Below are 19476 nucleotides of genomic sequence, written 5' to 3' on the forward strand. Positions count from 1 at the left end.
GCCAAAGTTGAAATGAGTCATCTTATCTTGAAGATTGAGCTAACCCAACTTGAGACTCAAGGGTCGGGTTGAGCTTGTCTTAAAATAAAAATTATATTGTTTAATTCAAATAAATTATTTAAGAAATGAAGGCCAATTGGAACTAATTCAAATACTGTATTTCAATTTCTTAGAATTATTGAAATGTGTTAAAGTTGCTCAAAAACGCGTACATTTCAATTTTTAAATCGAACAGATTAGAACTAAAAGAAATATAAATTACTTAAAATGATTTCCCGTTACTAAATATGTTATAGCATTCTGAAAATGTTTTACCAGCATGTTAGTAAAAACACACATTTAAGTTAAAAAGTAAGTTGTTGATGTTTAGGCAACAACGTACGGTAGCAACACGTTTTCATAGTATATATTTAACATATGGAAAATGATAAAATGACTACTAACTTTTACTACTTCCCTTACCACCTTACGTGTCCTGACACATTCCATTTTATTTTCTTTTTTGAATTTAATTAAAAGTTGAACAATGTGGCAGATAAAAGTGGAAGCTCACTTTCGCGCGTGGGCCGAAAAATTCTCACTCTCTCACCTTACCCCATTCTTTTAAACATCTTGAAACAGAACATATTTTCTTTTCACTCCGAAAAATTCTCACTCTCTCACCCTTACCCCATTCTCTTTCCAACAGAACCCCTTTCCTCTTCACTCTAAAAAATTCCCAAACTCTCACGCTTCCATTTAGAAACCCCACCCCTATCCCATTTATTGTAAACCAAGTATTGGTTTCCATTGTGGAAACTACAACTGGAAAAAGAATTATCTCCTAAACTTGGTGGACCTAGGCTGTGCACACCAATAACACATCTCATCCCATTTGTTGTAAGCCAAGTATTGGTTTCCGTTGTGGGAAAACTTTCCTGACCCATATGGGTAATTAGCTTGCGACCCAAGACCAATTAAATTGTAACCAACCAACGACTTTTTGGACAAAAGTAAAATAATAGATTTGGATAGTGCAGGTGGATACAAAATTCCCTCCCAAACTTGGTGGACCCCAGGCTGTGCACACCAATAACAAACCCCTTCCCATTTTTTGTAAACCAAGTATTGGTTTCCATTGTGGGAAAACTTTCCTGACCCATGTGGATAATTAGCTTGCAACACAAGACCAATTATGTTGTAATCCACAACTGACTTTTTGAACAAAAAGGTTATAACAGATATGGATAGTGCAAGTGGATACAAAATTCCCTCGAAAATTGGTGGACCCCCGGTTGTGCACACAAACAACACACCCCATCCCATTTGTTCTAAACCATGTATTAGCTTGAATTGTGGGAAAACTTTCCTGATCCGTATGGAACATTAGATTGCAAGCCAAGAATAATTAAGCTGTAACCCATCAACGACTTTTTGGACAAAAGTAAGATAACATATTTGGAAAGTGCAACTGCACACACAATTGCCTCCCAAACTTGGTGGACCCAAAGTTATGCACACCAACACACTCTATCCCGTTTGTTCTAAACCAACTATTTATGCATTTGTGGGTGAACTTCCCTCGCCAATTTTTAAATTTAACTTGAAACCCAAGACCTATTAAGTTGTAACCCACCAATGATTTTATGAACAACGATAAAATAACATATTTGGATAGTGTAGTTAGATACACAATTACCTCCCAAACTTGGTAGACTCCAGCCTATGCACACAAATAACACACCCCATCGTATTTGGTCCAAACCAACTATTTATGCATTTATGGATGAACTTCCCTCGCCCATTTTTAAATTTAACTTGCAACCTAATACCAATTAACTAGTAACCCAAAAGTCACTTTTTGAACAAAAAATAAAATAGATTTGAAAAGTGTAGTTGGATACAGAATTCCCTCACAAACTTGGTGGAGCTTAGGCTGTGCACACCTAGTTTATTCTAAACCAACTATTTTTGCATTTGCGGGAAAACTTTCCTGACACATTTTAAAAATTAACTTGGAACCCAAAACTAAATAAGGTGTAACCCACCAACGATTTCTTGGACAATTTTAAAAAACCAGATTTGGAAAGTGCAACTGCATACACAATTGCCTCCCAAACTTGCTGGACCACGGCCTGTGCACACCAATAACTCACCCATCAATGTGGTTGTAAACGAGGTTTAAGTTAATTTTGAAAAAAAAAATTGCCTTTTAATTTCACTTTTCAAACAGATTTGGAAAGTCCATCAAGTTTGGGAGGGAATTATTTTTCCAGCTGTAGTTTCCACAATGGAAACCAATACTTGGTTTACAACAAATGGAATGGGGGTGGGCTTTCTAAATGGAAGCGTGAGAATTTGGGAATTTTTTAGAGTGAAGAGGAAAAGGGTTTTGTTGGAAAGAGAATGGGGTAAGGGTGAGAGAGTAGGAATTTTTCGGAGTGAAAAGAAAAGGGGTTCTATTTCAAAATGTTTCAAAGAATGGGGTAAGGTGAGAGAGTGAGAATTTTTCAGCCCACGCGCGAAAGTGAGCTTCCACTTTCATCTGTCACATTGTTCTGCTTTTAATTAAATTCAAAAAAGAAAATAAAATGGAATGTGTCAGGACACGTAAAGTGATAAGGGAAGGAGTAAAAATTAGTAGTCATTTTATCATTTTCCTTAACATATATATTTCACAGCAACGTTTTCACAGTTTAGGCAGCAAAACTTTGTTAAAAATACTTTGTTAACATATCATAACTCTTTTCACAGTATATATTTAACACTGAACACAACTTAATGACGTAGAAAGCACACTATGCAATTTCAAAAGATGTTGTTTTAACATTATGTCGGCAATAACAGTTAGCAGTTCGAGAAGTTCCTTAAAAAAGAAACTGTGAAATTGCAAATTGCACCTTGTTGCACTTAGTGAATTTCATAAGGCGACGAAGGAATTGACTGCGTGAAAAACTTGCTATAAAATCAGTTTCGTTAAACTGTGGCTTATGAAAAAACTAAGGGAGTTTTTTTGCCTGCTTCTTCAGTTTCGTTAACTCTGTGTGGTTCAGGGAGAAGATTTTTAGCTGGTGGGAGCATAGCGACAGCTCCTTTCTGAGGATCAGAATACTTTCTGTGCACTACCTTCAGCTCTTCTTCATCCCCAACCATGGAGTGGAAGCTCACCAATAATCTAGCACATTCCCTGTTTGAAACAAACAAAGCCAAAAAGAATTAAAATTAAAGAAACAATACATGGAATGATTATAATGAAATAATACAATCCAAAAAGAGTTAGTATGTCCAATTTATGTTCACATACATAAGTTGTTCTTGTGAGTAACCAGTGTGCAACTTAAGTGTCTCATTCCAAAGGGGAGTCTTATTCAGAGTGCATCTAGCTGCAAATACTGCTGAGGCAGAAATCATTGATGGGCAATACATTATGGTGGCATAGTTCACCAATCCCAACTCAGACAGAAAATGAGTCATGTTTTCCATCTAAAAATGCAGACATTGAGAAAGAAATTCAGAAAAGACAGAAATTTTATAGCAAGAATCATAGTTTAAGAGACTTGAAAAAGAAAAGAAAGACCTCCTGATCTGGGACTGTTGCCTTGATAAAACGAACCAGGAAAACAAGAGGTGTTGGCACAGTCAAAGTCCATTCCAGCTGATATAGTATGGTTTTCTCCATCAGCAGTATCTGTTCAGGAGTGAAAGTTGTAAGGCAGACAAGACTTGCAACCTGCAGTCCAAGACAAGTGTTATTAAAAGGGTCAACACATCAATGTAGTAACAAATGTAAATGTACACACACACATATACATACACACCTCAGGGGCCCAGATTTCTTCATACTTGGATGCCATCAGCATGGCACTGATGCCAACCAATTGCAGTTCCTCACTCCTTGGAATACTCTTAACTGATAGGAATCGATCAATGATATTGATTGTCAAGTAAAGGGTCTCAAGTGAAAGGCCAAATTTGGTGTTGACTTCGATCAGCCAATTAACTAGTATAGCTCTCGACCTCTCATTTATCTCAGGTTGTGACTCTATGTAGTCATGAGGGCGGTTCTCATTCTTCATGTATCAAAAGCACGTTTACATATATTACAATGATCTCACTTCAAACACAGCATACAAAATGGATCAAGGGAATCGCGTTTGTTACCTCAACAAGCTTATAGAACCTGTAAAGGTCATCAATATACTCCACAGCAGCAAGCTCATTGTCAACATCATCAGCATCAATGTCAATAATGTGCTCCTTCGGTTTGTCAGTTATGCCGCTTGCTGCCTGCAATAGTTTCACAAGAACTTCTTGTCAAAAAAAGTGTCACAGTGCCATTCTTGTACATAGCAAGGTTCTTATTTTATGTTCATTTTATTTTTACTTTGATTTTCTCAACCTATATACCTTGCTTCGAGCTGTGAGCACTGAAGTAAAAGCGTGTGAATTCTTCTTAGAGTTGTCATCTCCTTCCCCTGTCTTGTCTTTCTGAATCTCCTTATCTGGGATAGCTTCCTTGTCGATGGCTTTCTCAGGTTTTGGTTTCACAGTGCCTTTTTTCTGACCCCGTTTTTGGACCACTCTTTTGGTCGCTGCAACTGCATTAGAAACAGGTGGAGGTCCAGCCACATTGGCAGAAACCCGTTTCTGCAATTCCAAAACAAAACTTAGTCATAACCTTATAGGATAATTAAACAAGTAATGTAAAGAGTATTTCACCTTGTTATTCTTATCAGTAGCTGCTGCTGCTGCTGCTTGTGCCTTGGCAAGTAGCAGAGCTCCAAAACTCCTACAATAATCATAACAATGTTACCTTAGTAATGAGTACGCCAGAGAGATAGAGAAGAAGAAGAAAAAAAATCACCTTGTTATGGGGCGATTAGGTTTGACTTCAACTTCTTCTACATTGGCCAAATTCCCAATATCACCTAACACCTTGCGGCTCCTTCCTTTCGCAGCACACTGCTGTTTCCGTCCTTTTACTGCTTCACCTATGGATTGAAAAAAAGGCCACTCATTCGAAAAACTTACGTAGCTTTGCATCGAAACACATGCAACACCTAAGATAATTTCAAGAACAGAAAAAGAAACCCTTTCATGTTTTCATCCAACGGAATAGAACCCAATCCTGCAACCCCAAGATCCAACTAAAAACAAAATATGAACCAAGACCCCGGAGGATCAGATAAGAAAGATTCAATCAATCCTATTTTGACAAGAACAAGAAATAATACATCCAAAGAAACTAGCAGGGCAGCATCATCGTACGATCAAAGAGTATAGTATACATGCAATGATTCAAAAAAGACTGTACAAACATACATGCGCCCTGTTGTTTTACGGTGGTTCTTGATGCCATTTGGAAAACTCTTTTTTTTGTCTTGAGTTGAGACAAATTATAATCTCCTAAAGGGTAGAATATTTGGCCCTCTCTCCCTTTCTCTATGATCACTCTGAATGAGATGAGACCGAGCACTTTGCCTTCAACGGTCAATTTTTTTAACCACTTCTTAAGCGTTTAGTTAGAGATATCTTTCATGTTTACACGTTTGATTTTGCATTCATATATATATATATATATATATATATATATATATATATATATATGATACATTTTTTTTCAGAAAAATATTAAGTTCTTTAACAAAAAAGTAATCACATATTACATTCTTAAAACTTATTTAATTCTTCGAAAATATCGTTTTCGTTAATTCTTTTTAAAACATGATCTCTTTCTTCTCCTTCTCTCTCCTTTCTTTAACAGTATACATTTAATTTAAATAAACAAATAACTTTAAATATGGTGTTATTTTACTAGCATAACTCTTACTAAAGATGTAGATTACCAATGTCCGAATGCATTTTAAAGTTAACCATAATAATAGTTTTCTAGTTTATGATAAAAAAAAAGTGAGCGTATGTTATAAGGATTTACTTTGGAGGAAACCTTATCATCATTTGTTATATGTACATATTCATTTAGTTTTTTCTAAAACAATTTGGATTAACTATGTTTTTTTTAAATTATTATAAAAAATATGATTATTTTTCTTAAATTATATTATGAGATATTTATTTACTTATGTTTTATAAAAGTTAATGTAAAAATTAGTCCAAACAAATGACACATAACATATGTTTCACATATCACAAGTTTCGTAATAAACTAAAATATAATTTTCACGTATCTTTATTAAAGAAAATATTTTACATAATTTTATAGTGTTTAGGAACAAAATATTTTTAATTTAATTAAAAAATTAAATATAAATTTTCATAGTAATTCGAATACCAAAAACATAATTAACCCAAAAAATTAAACTATAGTTTTATCCCTACAATACTTAGAGTTTTGTTAAATTATTTTATAAACCGAAATATCTTACCTTGTGTTATAATACATATTCTCCTCCCTTAACAAATAAAAAATATAACACATGTAACATATTTATCAAACACAACCTTTTAATTAATTACTTGTTTATCAAATTGTAATCATAACCTAAAACCTTTCTTTCTACTTAAATAACTGACAATAGACCAAAGTTCAAACATACACTGATAGTTAGACACTCAGCTATCTTTAAAATAATATCAATACATTTTATTATGAAGTTCAAATTTTAAAATAAGTTTAAAACTTATTCAAAGTTTAAAATTAGTTTGAAATTTTGTTTAGTTTGTAATAACTTAATTACATTTTAAATATTGATAAATTTAAAAATTTCAATTAAGTTTTAATAAATTCTTTTAATTTATTAAATATTCAACAATTTTTTTTTCATTAGTTAACTTCTTTATATTAACGAACACATCCAAACAGTTTGCGTACCGTGTCCTGAGCGTATCTGACAGACATACGTCCTGAATCTTTAAAAATTCGCTTGGACTTCACCAATGGAATTAGCTGACATTTTGAATGACATTTTATTATTTTACTAATGTAACGTATTTTATTAATATAACCGTTCAACTCTTTTTTTATTTTTTAAAATATTTTTTTTATCATTTTTTTAATGTTAACAACCTAATATTAACAACTCGATAAATAAATTTAAATATTATCTCTTAATTTATTAATTAAATTTTTTTAATTTATTAAAATGTCTTATTTTTCTTAGCATTTGCATAGAAATAAATTTGAATATTTTTTTTTATGTTTAAGGGTTAAGTAGTTTTCTAGTCTAAACTTTTGGTAAAAATTAAAATTAACCCATCTTCGTAAACTTTGACCTAATTTAGTCTCCCACCCAACTTTATAACTGCGTGAATTTAGTCATTTAAATAAAATTTTGTTAAGTTTGTTAAGTTTATATGACGTTTCTGAAAGGTAAAAATCACTATCAGCAAAGCAACACCTGGTGTAATATTAGTATTCAAAAACACAAGAAGTTCCAATACAGAAACAATGCAACAACAACTAAAATCAGAATTCCCAAATGTTCATGGACAAAAGAGAAAACATAAGAGAGAGAATTTTCTATAATCCATCCATCCCCTCCCATGTTATTATTTGTAACTATATACTAGTATTTCCCCCACACATATTTTGTTAACCTTTTGTTCGGTATTTTTGATCTTGTGCCCCTGCTCCCTTTCCAACCCTCTGCCCCCACTTGCCACGTGGCCTTGACTAACCGTTTCTCCAGTTGTATTCTCACCCTTCTTCATTGGTTTCATTACAATTCCTCCTCCATTAAGGTCAACCTTGCCCTCAAGGTTGAAAGTCGAAAAAGCCTTCACGAACACAAATTGATCTTCCCATGTAGCCTCCTCTTTTGGAAGACCTTCCCACTGAACCAAGAGTTATGGAACCTGTTAATGCCCCCTCATAATAACTCTAGACTTTAAAATTGCGTAGGGTGGAATGATAGGTGAGACCTCTTTGTCAGATATTGGTAAAGGCACATAGGGTGCAGTTTGATCTCCGTGACAAAGTTTCAATTGGGATATATGAAATACGAGATGGATGCGAGTAGTAGATGGCAATTGAAGTTTATAAGCAACCTTGCCAATTTTTTCAGTAATATTAAATGGCCCAAAATACCTTAAGCCCAACTTCTGATTTTTCTTTAGAGTCAAGGAGTGTTATCTGTATGGTTGCAACTTCACCAAAACATAATCACCTATCTGAAATTCCATTTTACGTCGCTTTTGATCAGCATACTTCCTCTATATTTGTTGAGCTCTATGTAAATTCCTCTTCAATTTCTTTAGGATTGCATCCCGAGTCAACAGTTGGTCCCTAACAGAAATGGGATCTGTCATATCAACAGTGTATTTAACAATAGATGGTAGATCTCTCCCATACACTATCTTGAAAGGTGTCATTCCAGCACTTGCGTGATAAGCGATGTTGTACCAATATTTCGCCCACAGAAGTAATTTTGACCAATCTTTCAGGGCCTCAAATGTTAAACATCGCAAATACATCTCAACACATTTGTTGAGTACCTCAGATTGCCTATCACTTTGAGGATGGTAAGCTATGGACATATTCAATGTAGTACCACTGATCTTCCAGAGGTGTCGCCAAAATTGACTAATGAAAACTTTGTCTCTATCAGAGACTATGGATTTTAAAATTCCATGTACTTTGACCACCATTTTCATAAATGCTTCTGCCACTTATATACTGGAATAGTTTGCTTTTAGATGGGTAAAATGTGCATATTTTGATAGCCTATCCACAACTACATAAATCACTGTGTATCCCTAGGAAGAGGGTAGAACTATAATGAAATTCATAGCTAAATCCTCCCAGATTTGGCTTGGAATAGGGAGAGGATGCAATAGGCCAGCTGGTAAAGTGGTAGCTGCTTTAGTCTACTGACATATTAAGCATTGTTGCACGAATTTTCTAACATCACCATGCATGCCTGGGCAGAAAAATTGTGCAGTAATTTGAGCTAGGGTCGTAACCAACATGACCGCCTATAAGAATGTTATGAAACTCTTGAAGAATTTGCTAGATTATAGCATGCTTTGCAAGCAATACTAGCCTCTATTTCCACAATAACAATTCACCTTGGACAGTGTAATGAGGCTTGACAGGTTGATTGTCTTTACAAGACAACAATACAACATACAATTCAGGATCAGTCAGTTGAGCTTCTTGAATAGCAGAAAGTAAATGAGGAATTGGTTGAGACCAAGCCATATAAAATGACCGAGATAGGGAATCAACTGCTAAATTTTCGTTCCCCGACTTGTGTTCAATTGTGAAGTCGTACCCTAGCAACTTATGGAGCCATTGTTGTTGTTCCAGGGTCTGAAGGGTTTGATCTGTCAAACTTCTCAAACTTTTCTGGTTTGTTCTAATTATAAATCTATGGCCAAGCAAATAAATTCAAAATTTAGCTATGGCTTCTGTAATAGCATAAAGTTCCCTTGCGTAAGAAGATTGTTTATGCATGTGTGGAGTTATTTTCTTTGGAAAAAATGCAATTGGATATTGGTTCTGTCCCAACACTACACCCACACCAATTCCTGATGCATTTGTCACCAAAGTAAAAGGTTGAGAAAAATATGGTAAGGACAACACAAGAGCAGTTGTGATAGCATTTTTTTAACTGGTTGGATGCAATTGTGGCTCTGTCGCCCCAAGCGAAATTGTCCTTTTTTAAGAAAATCAGTCAAAGGACTTGCTAATGTAGCATAACCTTTTATAAACTGTCTATAGAAACCAGTCAACCTAAAAAAAACCCTCAATTGCTTCAAATTAGTGGGAGTGGGCCAATCTATGACAACTTGAACCTTATTAGCATCCATTTGAATCCCTGCTCCAGACACCGTGTGACCAAGATATTCAATCTGCTGCTGACCAAATGAGCATTTGCTAAGCTTAGCATACAATTGATGATGCTTAAGCAACTTGAGAACAACTTCAAGGTGTTGCAGATGAGCCTTCCATGAGGAGCTATAAACCATAATGTCATAAAAAAAAAAAATCAAAACAGATTCGATAACATTCTTTGGAACACCGTATTCATTAAGCTTTGGAAGGTGGTTGGGGCGTTAGTGAGCCTAAATGGCATAACAAGCCATTCATAATGCCCTTTGTGACGAAAAAATATATTTCTATTTATTTATTTAATTATTATTATTATTTCCTATAATATACTTATAAAATTTAAAGGCAAAATTATACGATGATATCTAATTATACTTAAAATATTCACATATATATACATATTTACAATATTGTATGCATCTTATATCTACATTGTTTAGTACATCTTATATTTCTTACACTAGAAGAGGAAGGGGTGTTATTTATTTACAGTTTCCCCCCTCATATACTAGTTTTCAAACAGGTGGAGGAAAAATGTTATAAATAGGGTTCACTTGGACTGTTGGGGGGTAAATAGAAGGTAACTCCGATTTGTCATTCGATGACAATCGACGCGTTTGGAGTAGAGAGAAAAGTAATGGTGGAGTTTTCCGTTTCCTGAAATGTTACAGAATTATTCACTGCATTGGTTTGCCATGCATTCCCCGGAAAAACTGCCACAATGTCGGCGAAGAAGGGATCAAACATGTTGGGAGCGGCCATCTATGATGAGGTTATAACATTTTATTTTTCACACATAATCATAAAATAGGAAAGTTAGACAAATACCACACAAAAAAATATACAACATATCATATTAAGATAAAATGAAATGAAAATTCTCCCAAATCCATAAAACTGGATTTTATCATACTTTAAAAAGATATTGATTAATTTTGTAGTGACTAGTTAGGATAAATGAGCTCATGACCAACAAAGTAGCTCAAGAACATCTCATCTTGAGTAATACTAACTCATTTAAATCCCCAAGGTCATACCTCTAACTACAATAATCAAATCTTTATTTATCATAAATTTTATTTCAATATTAAACCATATAATTATATAAATAGATAGGATCAATGAATAATTAAAATAAATATAAATAAATATAAAGGACCAGTACAGAACTAGAGATAAATATAAATAAGTAATTGAAAATAAATATAAATTGAATAAATAGGACCAGTGCATAACTGAAGATGAATATAAATAAATAAATAAATAGGAACGAGAACTAAATATAAATTAGAATGAGGTTAGAGACACCTCACTTAAAGGTAAATATAAAAAAAAAATTATGAGGAGATAAGAAAAATAGAAGTCAACAGATAGAATGATAAATGTCTCATTCCCTTACCTTGAAGATTGAAAAAGGTCTGAATAAATGCACGATTCAACTCTTATTTCTCCTTTGAGTCTCACTGTTACGTTTTCCTTTTTCTGATGTGCTTCTCTAACTCTCATATCTTTTTTTTTCTCTCGTTGCATTTCCTCGTATGGCTTTCAGTACACTATCTCTTTATATAGAGGTTTGAAGATTCACTCATTAAGTTAATCTAATCCTATCTTAGATTTGCAGTACAAGAATGGAATCTTATTAATTGAAATTCTATCTCTTTCTGAATATTAACCTTACATCATTTATTCTAAAGATAAACTTGTATTATATATACATATACTTTAATACGTAAACATAATCTATTATTATATAATTAGGGATGGTAATTAGGGTTCGATCCGTAGAAAAAAAATGCGGGGCGGGCCAGTGTTTTCAGCCCGCATAAAGTATGCGAGGCGGGACGGGCCAGCCCGCGTTGTGTGGGCCTTATGCGGGCCAGACCTAAACGGACCGGACCGACCCGCATTGCCACCCCTATATATAATATTTATAACATTATCATAATAATAATAATATTATTATTATATATATATATATATATTTAAATATATACATACATATATTTTGATATATAATATTTATAATATTATTATATTAAATTATATATATATATTACGTACATATATTCTGATATATAATATTATATATCAGATTATATGTACTTAATATAACGTGTGTGTATATATATATTTTTAATTGAAAAAAAAATTATTATAACTATATTAACAATTATTTTTTTATATTAAAAATATTGTGGTATGAATTTTGAGATGTTACATTTTTGGTGCGTTCTAAAGGTTGTTTTTATTTATCCTCTTTCTATACTAGGATTTGATGATAGTTGAACCATAAATTCAATTTGAAAAAATATAATGCTCCATGTAACTCATCAATAAGTTCATCAACCGTTGGGAAACTATCCTTTACCGTTATGGCATTCAGGACTCTATAATCAGTACAAAAATGCCAGGTTCCATCTTTCTTTTTTACCAAGATGATGGGAGAAGAAAAAGGACTTGAACTAAGCATAATAATGCACTCGTGCAAAATATCTTGAACCATTTTTTCTATATGTTGTTTCTGACTAAAGGGATAGCGGTAGGGATTGACCTTAATAGGATTCGTGCCATGTAGCAGAGGAATGGAGTGATTGTGAAATCTGGTAGGTGGTAACCTCGATGGTACATAAAACACATCTTGATATGTGTGAAGCAAAAGAGCAATCTCTGGTTCAATATTTGTAGGCAAGTCTAGCCAGTAATCTTAATAACAAGGAACAATGTTAAAATGTAAGGAGTATAATTCTACAATAGCATGAATGTGTTGTAATCTTCTCATGTGATGAAATTGAATTGGATTAGGAAGCTTGTTAGAGTCACCCTGTAGTGTGATAAATTTGTAGCCTAGCAAGAATTTCAATGTTAATGTGCTATAGTCAGAAATATGTGCTCCGAGAGTGGAAAGCCAAGTTGCCCCCACAACCAAATTTGCTCCTGAAACAGGTAATTAAAACACAGGCAAAAAAATTGAATGGCCTTGGATTTTGACTTCCAAGTCCTTGATAACACCTTCCACCATTAAAGCACTACCATTGCCAACCACAACCTTAATTTTCTGAATAGGTTCAATGGGTAATTTAAGGTAGTGGGCTAACCGAGGCTGTGAAAAATGGTCAGAACTTCCACTGTCGATCAAGATTTGAATAGGCATGCCCTGGATTGACCCTTGGAACCTCATGGTACTCAGACCTGCAGATTCTTTCAAAGCATTAAAGGATAGATGAGGGTCACCTTGACTGTTCGAGCCCTTCTTAATTTCATTATCCTATGGACGGTCAATGTGATCTTCATCATCATCCATTTGCAATAACAAATATTGTTTGTTAGGGCATCGATGTGAAGGGGTGAATTTATTATCGTAGGTGAAACATAACATTTTCTCTCTTCTAAGTTGCATTTCAGCTGGAGATATTTTCTTAACATTGAAATTGCGGGAAGTATTGGTGGATGATGTAGTCGGGGGGCTAGGAAGTAATGGAGGTAGAGATGAAGAGTTAAGGGACTGAGAAGGCATTTGAGTTGTGTTTATGTCTTGTGTTTTAGGGTAATAGTTGTACTAGTATTGTTTGGTTTTAGGAATAGAGGAGTATTTCTCCTCGAATAATTTAGCAAGGGAAACACAATGCATCAAGGTGGTACGTTCTTGAGCCAACACATCCCTACGAATTTTCGCTTTTAATCCACCAACGAAAAAATCTAGAAGAGCTTTAGTTGTAACCCCTTGCACCCAGTTAGCTAGAGATGTGAATTTGACATAATAGTCTTGGACTGAGCTTTCCTGAGTAAGCTTAAACAAATTAGATCTATGCCATTCATAAGGGGAAGATCCAAATTCCCGTTCTAAGGCTTGAGTAAACGTAACCCAAGTAGGAAAAGAGTTGGATGTAGACATCATTTGGAACCATGGCACAACATCTTTTTCCATATGCACTGTAACTATTGTTAAACGTTGCTCATCCGACGTATTATAATAATTAAAGAATTGCTTTGCTTCAAAAATCCATTGAAGCACATCATAACCATCAAATATAGGAAAGTCCAATTTAACATTGCGAGCTTGAAAGGAAGGGCACAACGAAGGATTTGTAGACCCTGATTGCAGATTTGCAATGGATTGGAGAGTTCCAATGTAGTTTCCACCGTTTTGAATCCAGTATTATCGCCACTTCTCTTATTTGTCATTGTCTCCAACAATCATTTAATGTCCCGATTGGTAGCAGCTACCGCATCATTAAGGGTTTTCACATCAACAGAGAGGTCCTTGAGGTGAGAAACCTCCACTACGAGTTATTTCAGATGAGTATTCTCCGCCATGACTCAATGAAAAGCACCAATTGAAAGGTAAAAATCACTATAAGCAAAAATAGTATAATCCAGGAACACCTAGTGTAGTATTGGTATTCAAAAACACAAGAAGTTCCAATACAGAAACAAAGCAACAACAAAGAAAATCAGAATTCCCAAATGTTCATGGACAGAAGAGAAAACATAAGAGAGAAAATTTTCTATAATCCATCCATCCCCTCCCACGTTATTATTTGTAACTATATACTAGTATTTCCTCCATACATGTTTTGTTAGCCTTTTGTTCGGTATTTTGGATTTTGTGCCTCTGCTCCTTTTCCAGCCCTCTGCCCCGCTTGCCATGTGGCCTTGACTTATCGTTTCTCCAGCTGTGTTCTCACCCTTCTTCATTGGTTTCATTACATTTTCAAGATAAATTTATAGCTAACATTGAAACAAAAGTGTGTCAAATTATATAAACAACTCAACTGTTATTATGAAATGTGTTTCAAACGTTACATAAACTTAACAAAATTTGATTGAAATGATTAAATCCACACAGTTCTAAATTTGTGGGACTAGATTGAACTAAAGTTTCGAAGAAAGACTAATTTTAATTTTTATTCAAAGTTGCAAAACAAAAAAACATATTTAACTCATTTTTTAATTATCATTCCACTTTTCTTCAAATTACTATTTAAAATAATAATTATAGTAAATAAAATATATTCAAATAAGATACAAGTTGAATTTTAAATAATAATAAAAAGTAATGAAATATTAAAATAGTTTAAAAAATATAAATTATAAAATTAACATTTATAATCATAATTAAAAAAACACAATAGTTTAACTATTCATAACAGCTTAAACTATTAAGTTTATATTTTCTTATCTTGTTTATATATTGAGTTCAATATATTTATCACATTCGATTTAGATAATATTTATTAACAATTTTTTAATTTTTTAATTGTAGTATAATTTAAAATAAATTACAATAATATTATATATTTTTTATTTTGAAATGAATTATTATTGTCAATAGCGATTTTCATCCAAAATTTTGAAGGACCGAAATAATATACTCAAAATTTATATATTTAATCATTGTCAATATGAAAAAAAATAGTATTGAAATATCCTTATATGTTTCATGTTAGAAAATGATAGTTTTGAAGTTGAATTTGATATGAAACTCATTTTAGATAAGCTTTTCTAATTTAATCTCTCTCACTCATGAGATATTCTAATATTTGAAAACGTTGTTGTGGAATAAGTTTCAAAGAATTAATACGAAAATCTTCACATGTAATTCTTTGAATATTGAGGAAGGATTCCTCTAATCCAAGACTTGGATCTTTTGTGTCATGCTTGAAAACATGTGAAGATGTAAATATGTATTGTTTTTGTTTTTAAGGGTATATTTCCTTTTATCATTTTTTTAAAAAATATTATTTTATTCTTCATCAATATACCTTTTTTTTTAATATTTAAGACTAAAAAATGATTTATCAAAATCTAATAAAAAATTAAGAGAGTAATTACTGAAAGAAAAATCTATGATAACAAGTCTGAATTAAAAAATGGTTATGAAGAAACAATAGTACATCATTTTTCCTTTTATATTCATAAAAAAAATAAATGTACAACATACTCATGGGATGAAAAAAGTATTAAATATTAAACTAATGTTTTACTATTTATAGACATGGGAATTACTTTTTTATCTTAAAAAATGGAAGAGAATTAATGAGAAATGAGAGCAGAAAGAATAAATGTGTGTCTAACTTTTTTTTTTTAGAAACAAAGAAAAAACATGTAAGAATGAAATATGAATACAATACGTGAGAAACTTAAAAGACAATGAACAAAAACAAAAAATATATCTCAACAAATATTTTTTTTTATTATATTTAATTTTATATTTTATTATTTATTAACATTAAATATTATACTTTATAAAAAAAATAAAAATCTCACTAATTTAATATATAATATATATTACATATATTTTATAAATAAACTTACAAATTTTGGACGGGCAATGGCCTCCCTATAATTATATGAAGATCCACCCCTGCGTATTGTATCCTACCTTTTCTAAGTTAAGGCAAATGGTCGTATCAGATATGTGTCGTATTTGTATATCATAGTATATAGGGATGACAAAATGGGTCAGGTCCGTCGGGCCGGCCCGCCCAAAAAAGGGTGAGCCGAGTTAGAATTTCCAACTTGTCAACCCACTACAACCTGGCCCGCCAGTTTAGTGGGCCAAAACAGGCCAACCCACGGGCCGACCCGCCAACCCATTTTTTATTTTATTTTTTTAATGTTTAAAATTAAAATAATTAAAAAATAATACTTTTTTATATTATATAAATAAATTTATACATATAAATTAATTTATAAATAAAATTTTAATAAAAAGTTAAAAAAAGTTAAAAAAAATTAAAAAAAGTTAAAAGAAAAGAGATGGGCCAGCCCGGCTTGGTCCGCTTTTGGCGGGCCATAGGCGGGTCGAGCCAAAACGGACTGGGCTGGCCCGTTTTGACACCCCTAATAGTATATCATCTTACTCAATTGTCGTCACATGTCATTTTATTATTTTAAAATTTTAAAATTTAAAATTTATGATTATGTAATTTTTAAATTATATAATTTTGTAAATTTATGATTGTATAACTGTATATTTTTATAATTTAAATATTTTAGTATATTAATTCAAAATTATATAATTATAAAATTATAATTTTATGATTTTAATTCAAAATTAAAAATATACCATAACTTTATATTTCATAAAAATTCAATACCAATTACAAAGTATTTAAATCTAAGAATTTTATAATGATATTTCTGTGATTCTATATCACCGGCCTTGTTATTAGATGTTTTTCACGACCTTCACGGATAACTCCAACTTCACCTTTATTATCCAATGTAAAATATATTAATAAGTTTCAAGATTTGGAAATTCTCTAAGTGGTATTGGATTTTTTGTATTACATTTTTATAGTGTTATGTTTTTATAATGATATATAAAATTATGATATATTTTGAATTTTTAATTCAAATCATAAAGTCATAATTTTAAATTATACAATTTTAAAATAAATTATAAAATTATAAAATTATAAATGTATAAAATTATAAAATTATAAATGTATAAAATTATAAAATTATAAACATATAAAATTATAAAAATATAAAATTTTAAAATAATAAGATGACAATTGGTGAGAGATAACCTGATTTGGTTGAGTTTTGTTTGAAAACTATATATTTGTTTTAGAACACTCCTACAGTTTCGTTAATTACTAAACCATTTTGGTTGATTTTTTTTTTTTAAATTTAACTTTGCACACATTACTTTGTTTAATTTAACAAATTCCTTATTAATTTTTTTTTCATAAATTTGAAAAATAACATTCAAATTGACTAAAAATAAATTACTCAGAATGGTTGTTTCATTTCTAACTAAAGATCATATAACTTTATACCTCATGATAAAAATTATGTTTTTTGTTAATATTTTGTAGTTAATAAATAATAGGTTAATAATAGTCATTTAGTGGATCAAAATGAGTTGAAGTCACTTTGTTAACCCTCCTAATCGATAATTTTATTTTTGACAACTAATTTGCACACATTCATGTTGATGTGTCGTGTAACTAATTTAGGCATGATTTGGAATTCATTAAAATTGTAAGAGGAATTGTCTCAGGTTGAACTAAAATTAATGAATAAAATTCTTGTATCTAATGTTCGTGCTCTGCTAATCAACACTTTTTATTAACGCTTTCGAACCTTCACATAAAATCCACAACGTCAATGCTAACATTACCAAAAATGACATCCTTTTTATTTTTTACCTTCAATACTTAAAAAAACCTCAAATAAACATGTCAACAATATAGCAATGACTTATGTTATTTCATCAACAAAACTATCAAATATCAGGGACTTTGAAGAAAAAAATGAAAACAAAATTAACTAGTCAATAGAATAAAATTTTGTAATATCAACTAATTAAAAATAAACAAATTTAAAAGAGATTTAAAATTTATTCAAACTTTAACTTTGATAAGTTAACCATATATACTTATTAGTACATAACTATTTTCTTATCTGTAAGTGACAATAGAATTTAAATGTAAAACTTCATGTAAAATATAAAATATTTCACCACTAAAGTGATAAAGTCACACGAATTATCCGATGTGATATTTGATTTTTTTTTTCTTTTTAAGTTTCTATACAAATTTAATTCCTATTCTTTAACTTTGATAAGTTAACCATATCTACTCGTTAGTACATAACTATTTTCTTATCTGTAAGTGGCAATAGAATTTAAATGTAAAACTTCATGTAAAATATAAAATATTTCACCACTAAAATGATTAAGTCACACGAGTTATCCGATGTGATATTTTTTTTTTCTTTTTAAGTTTGTATACAAATTTAATTCCTATTCTTTTACCATTCCTGGTATCATTGCATCTAACCTTTCATTTCATTATTATTGTTTTAAAAAAAAACTTTTTTCTATTTTATTTTTATTTTTAATTATTCTTAAATGTTTATTATTTAAATAGATTAATTTACGAATACTAATATTGGTTTACACAAACGAAAAAAAATAACCTGTGGGATTTAAAATTTGAATGGTTAAAGCAAATTGACCTATCAATCTATCATATAAAAATTAAAATTGAAAAAAAAATTAAAAAAAAAAACTTTTTTTTTAAAAAAATGGATTCCATGTCTATTTAGTGAACATTTAGGTTGATTTCCTAATTTCCCACCTTGATACTTAATAAATGGTCATAGTTATTATTACCTTTTTTCTAGTGGCCAACAATCTCCTTTATTTTTACATCTCTTATATTTGATTAAGAGTTTAATGAAAATAATTTTTAAATAATTATCATAAAAAGTTAATAAATTTATGTATGACTGAGTGGACGTGAGAAAATGATTAAGTTATTTTTTCCTTGATTGATCAAAACCCAAATGACAAATTTATCAAGAAAATAAGTATCATCTCATCGATGATCAATAATCCACCAATATTATTGTTAATAATTTTTTCTCGTTGCTCAATCAATAACTTCCCTCGCTTTTACCACAAAAATAGGTAGACATATTCAAACAAGATAAAGCATAATAAATAATTTTTATTATATAAGTTTGATACATTTTAAAAACATAATTTGATTAAAATATTTACGGTACATCTTAGTGTTAAAACATTGAGAAATTAAGGAGAACAGAAATAGACTATGATGTTTCATTTTTCTTATCATCACATGATACATTGCTAACTAATGAGTTATCAAGAGATATTGTTAACGAGCATCTACAATTTTTGTTCTCTCTTTCTCTTAGCTCTTCTACAATTACGAAAAGAACAAATA

At 31.2% G+C, this 19476-nt stretch overlaps 1 protein-coding gene across 2 annotated transcripts; it reads right to left on the reverse strand.

The window, feature by feature from the left end:
- Positions 1-2751: 2751 nt before the first annotated feature.
- Positions 2752-5431, reverse strand: LOC114181180 (G2/mitotic-specific cyclin S13-7-like). Of its 2 annotated transcripts, XM_028067555.1 has the most exons (9): positions 5302-5431; positions 4844-4970; positions 4699-4768; positions 4387-4626; positions 4141-4266; positions 3798-4049; positions 3557-3709; positions 3284-3462; positions 2752-3166 (listed from the first exon to the last, which is right to left on the reverse strand). In XM_028067555.1, the coding sequence occupies exons 1-9, from the start codon at positions 5336-5338 to the stop codon at positions 2968-2970; spliced, it is 1383 nt and encodes a 460-aa protein (XP_027923356.1). In that variant the 5' UTR covers positions 5339-5431; the 3' UTR covers positions 2752-2967. The 2 variants fall into 2 exon arrangements, with proteins under 2 accessions (XP_027923356.1, XP_027923346.1); XM_028067545.1 differs by lacking the exon at positions 5302-5431 and having other exon boundaries at positions 4844-5202.
- Positions 5432-19476: the final 14045 nt, after the last annotated feature.

The sequence above is a fragment of the Vigna unguiculata genome, chromosome 1 (genome assembly GCF_004118075.2).
Source record: "Vigna unguiculata cultivar IT97K-499-35 chromosome 1, ASM411807v1, whole genome shotgun sequence".
In the NCBI taxonomy this organism is placed as follows: Eukaryota; Viridiplantae; Streptophyta; class Magnoliopsida; order Fabales; family Fabaceae; genus Vigna; species Vigna unguiculata.

What these genes read in the sequence shown, in the direction of transcription:
- LOC114181180 (XM_028067545.1), bottom strand. Translation starts at nt 5,022, where the DNA reads ATGCAAAGCTACGTAAGTTTTTCGAATGAGTGGCCTTTTTTTCAATCC. An exon ending in TGCTCACAGCTCGAAGCAAG is followed by an intron (nt 4,267 to 4,386) that starts GTATATAGGTTG and finishes AAACTATTGCAG; the next exon opens with GCAGCAAGCGGCATAACTGA. An exon ending in GGTTCTATAAGCTTGTTGAG is followed by an intron (nt 4,050 to 4,140) that starts GTAACAAACGCG and finishes TGATACATGAAG; the next exon opens with AATGAGAACCGCCCTCATGA.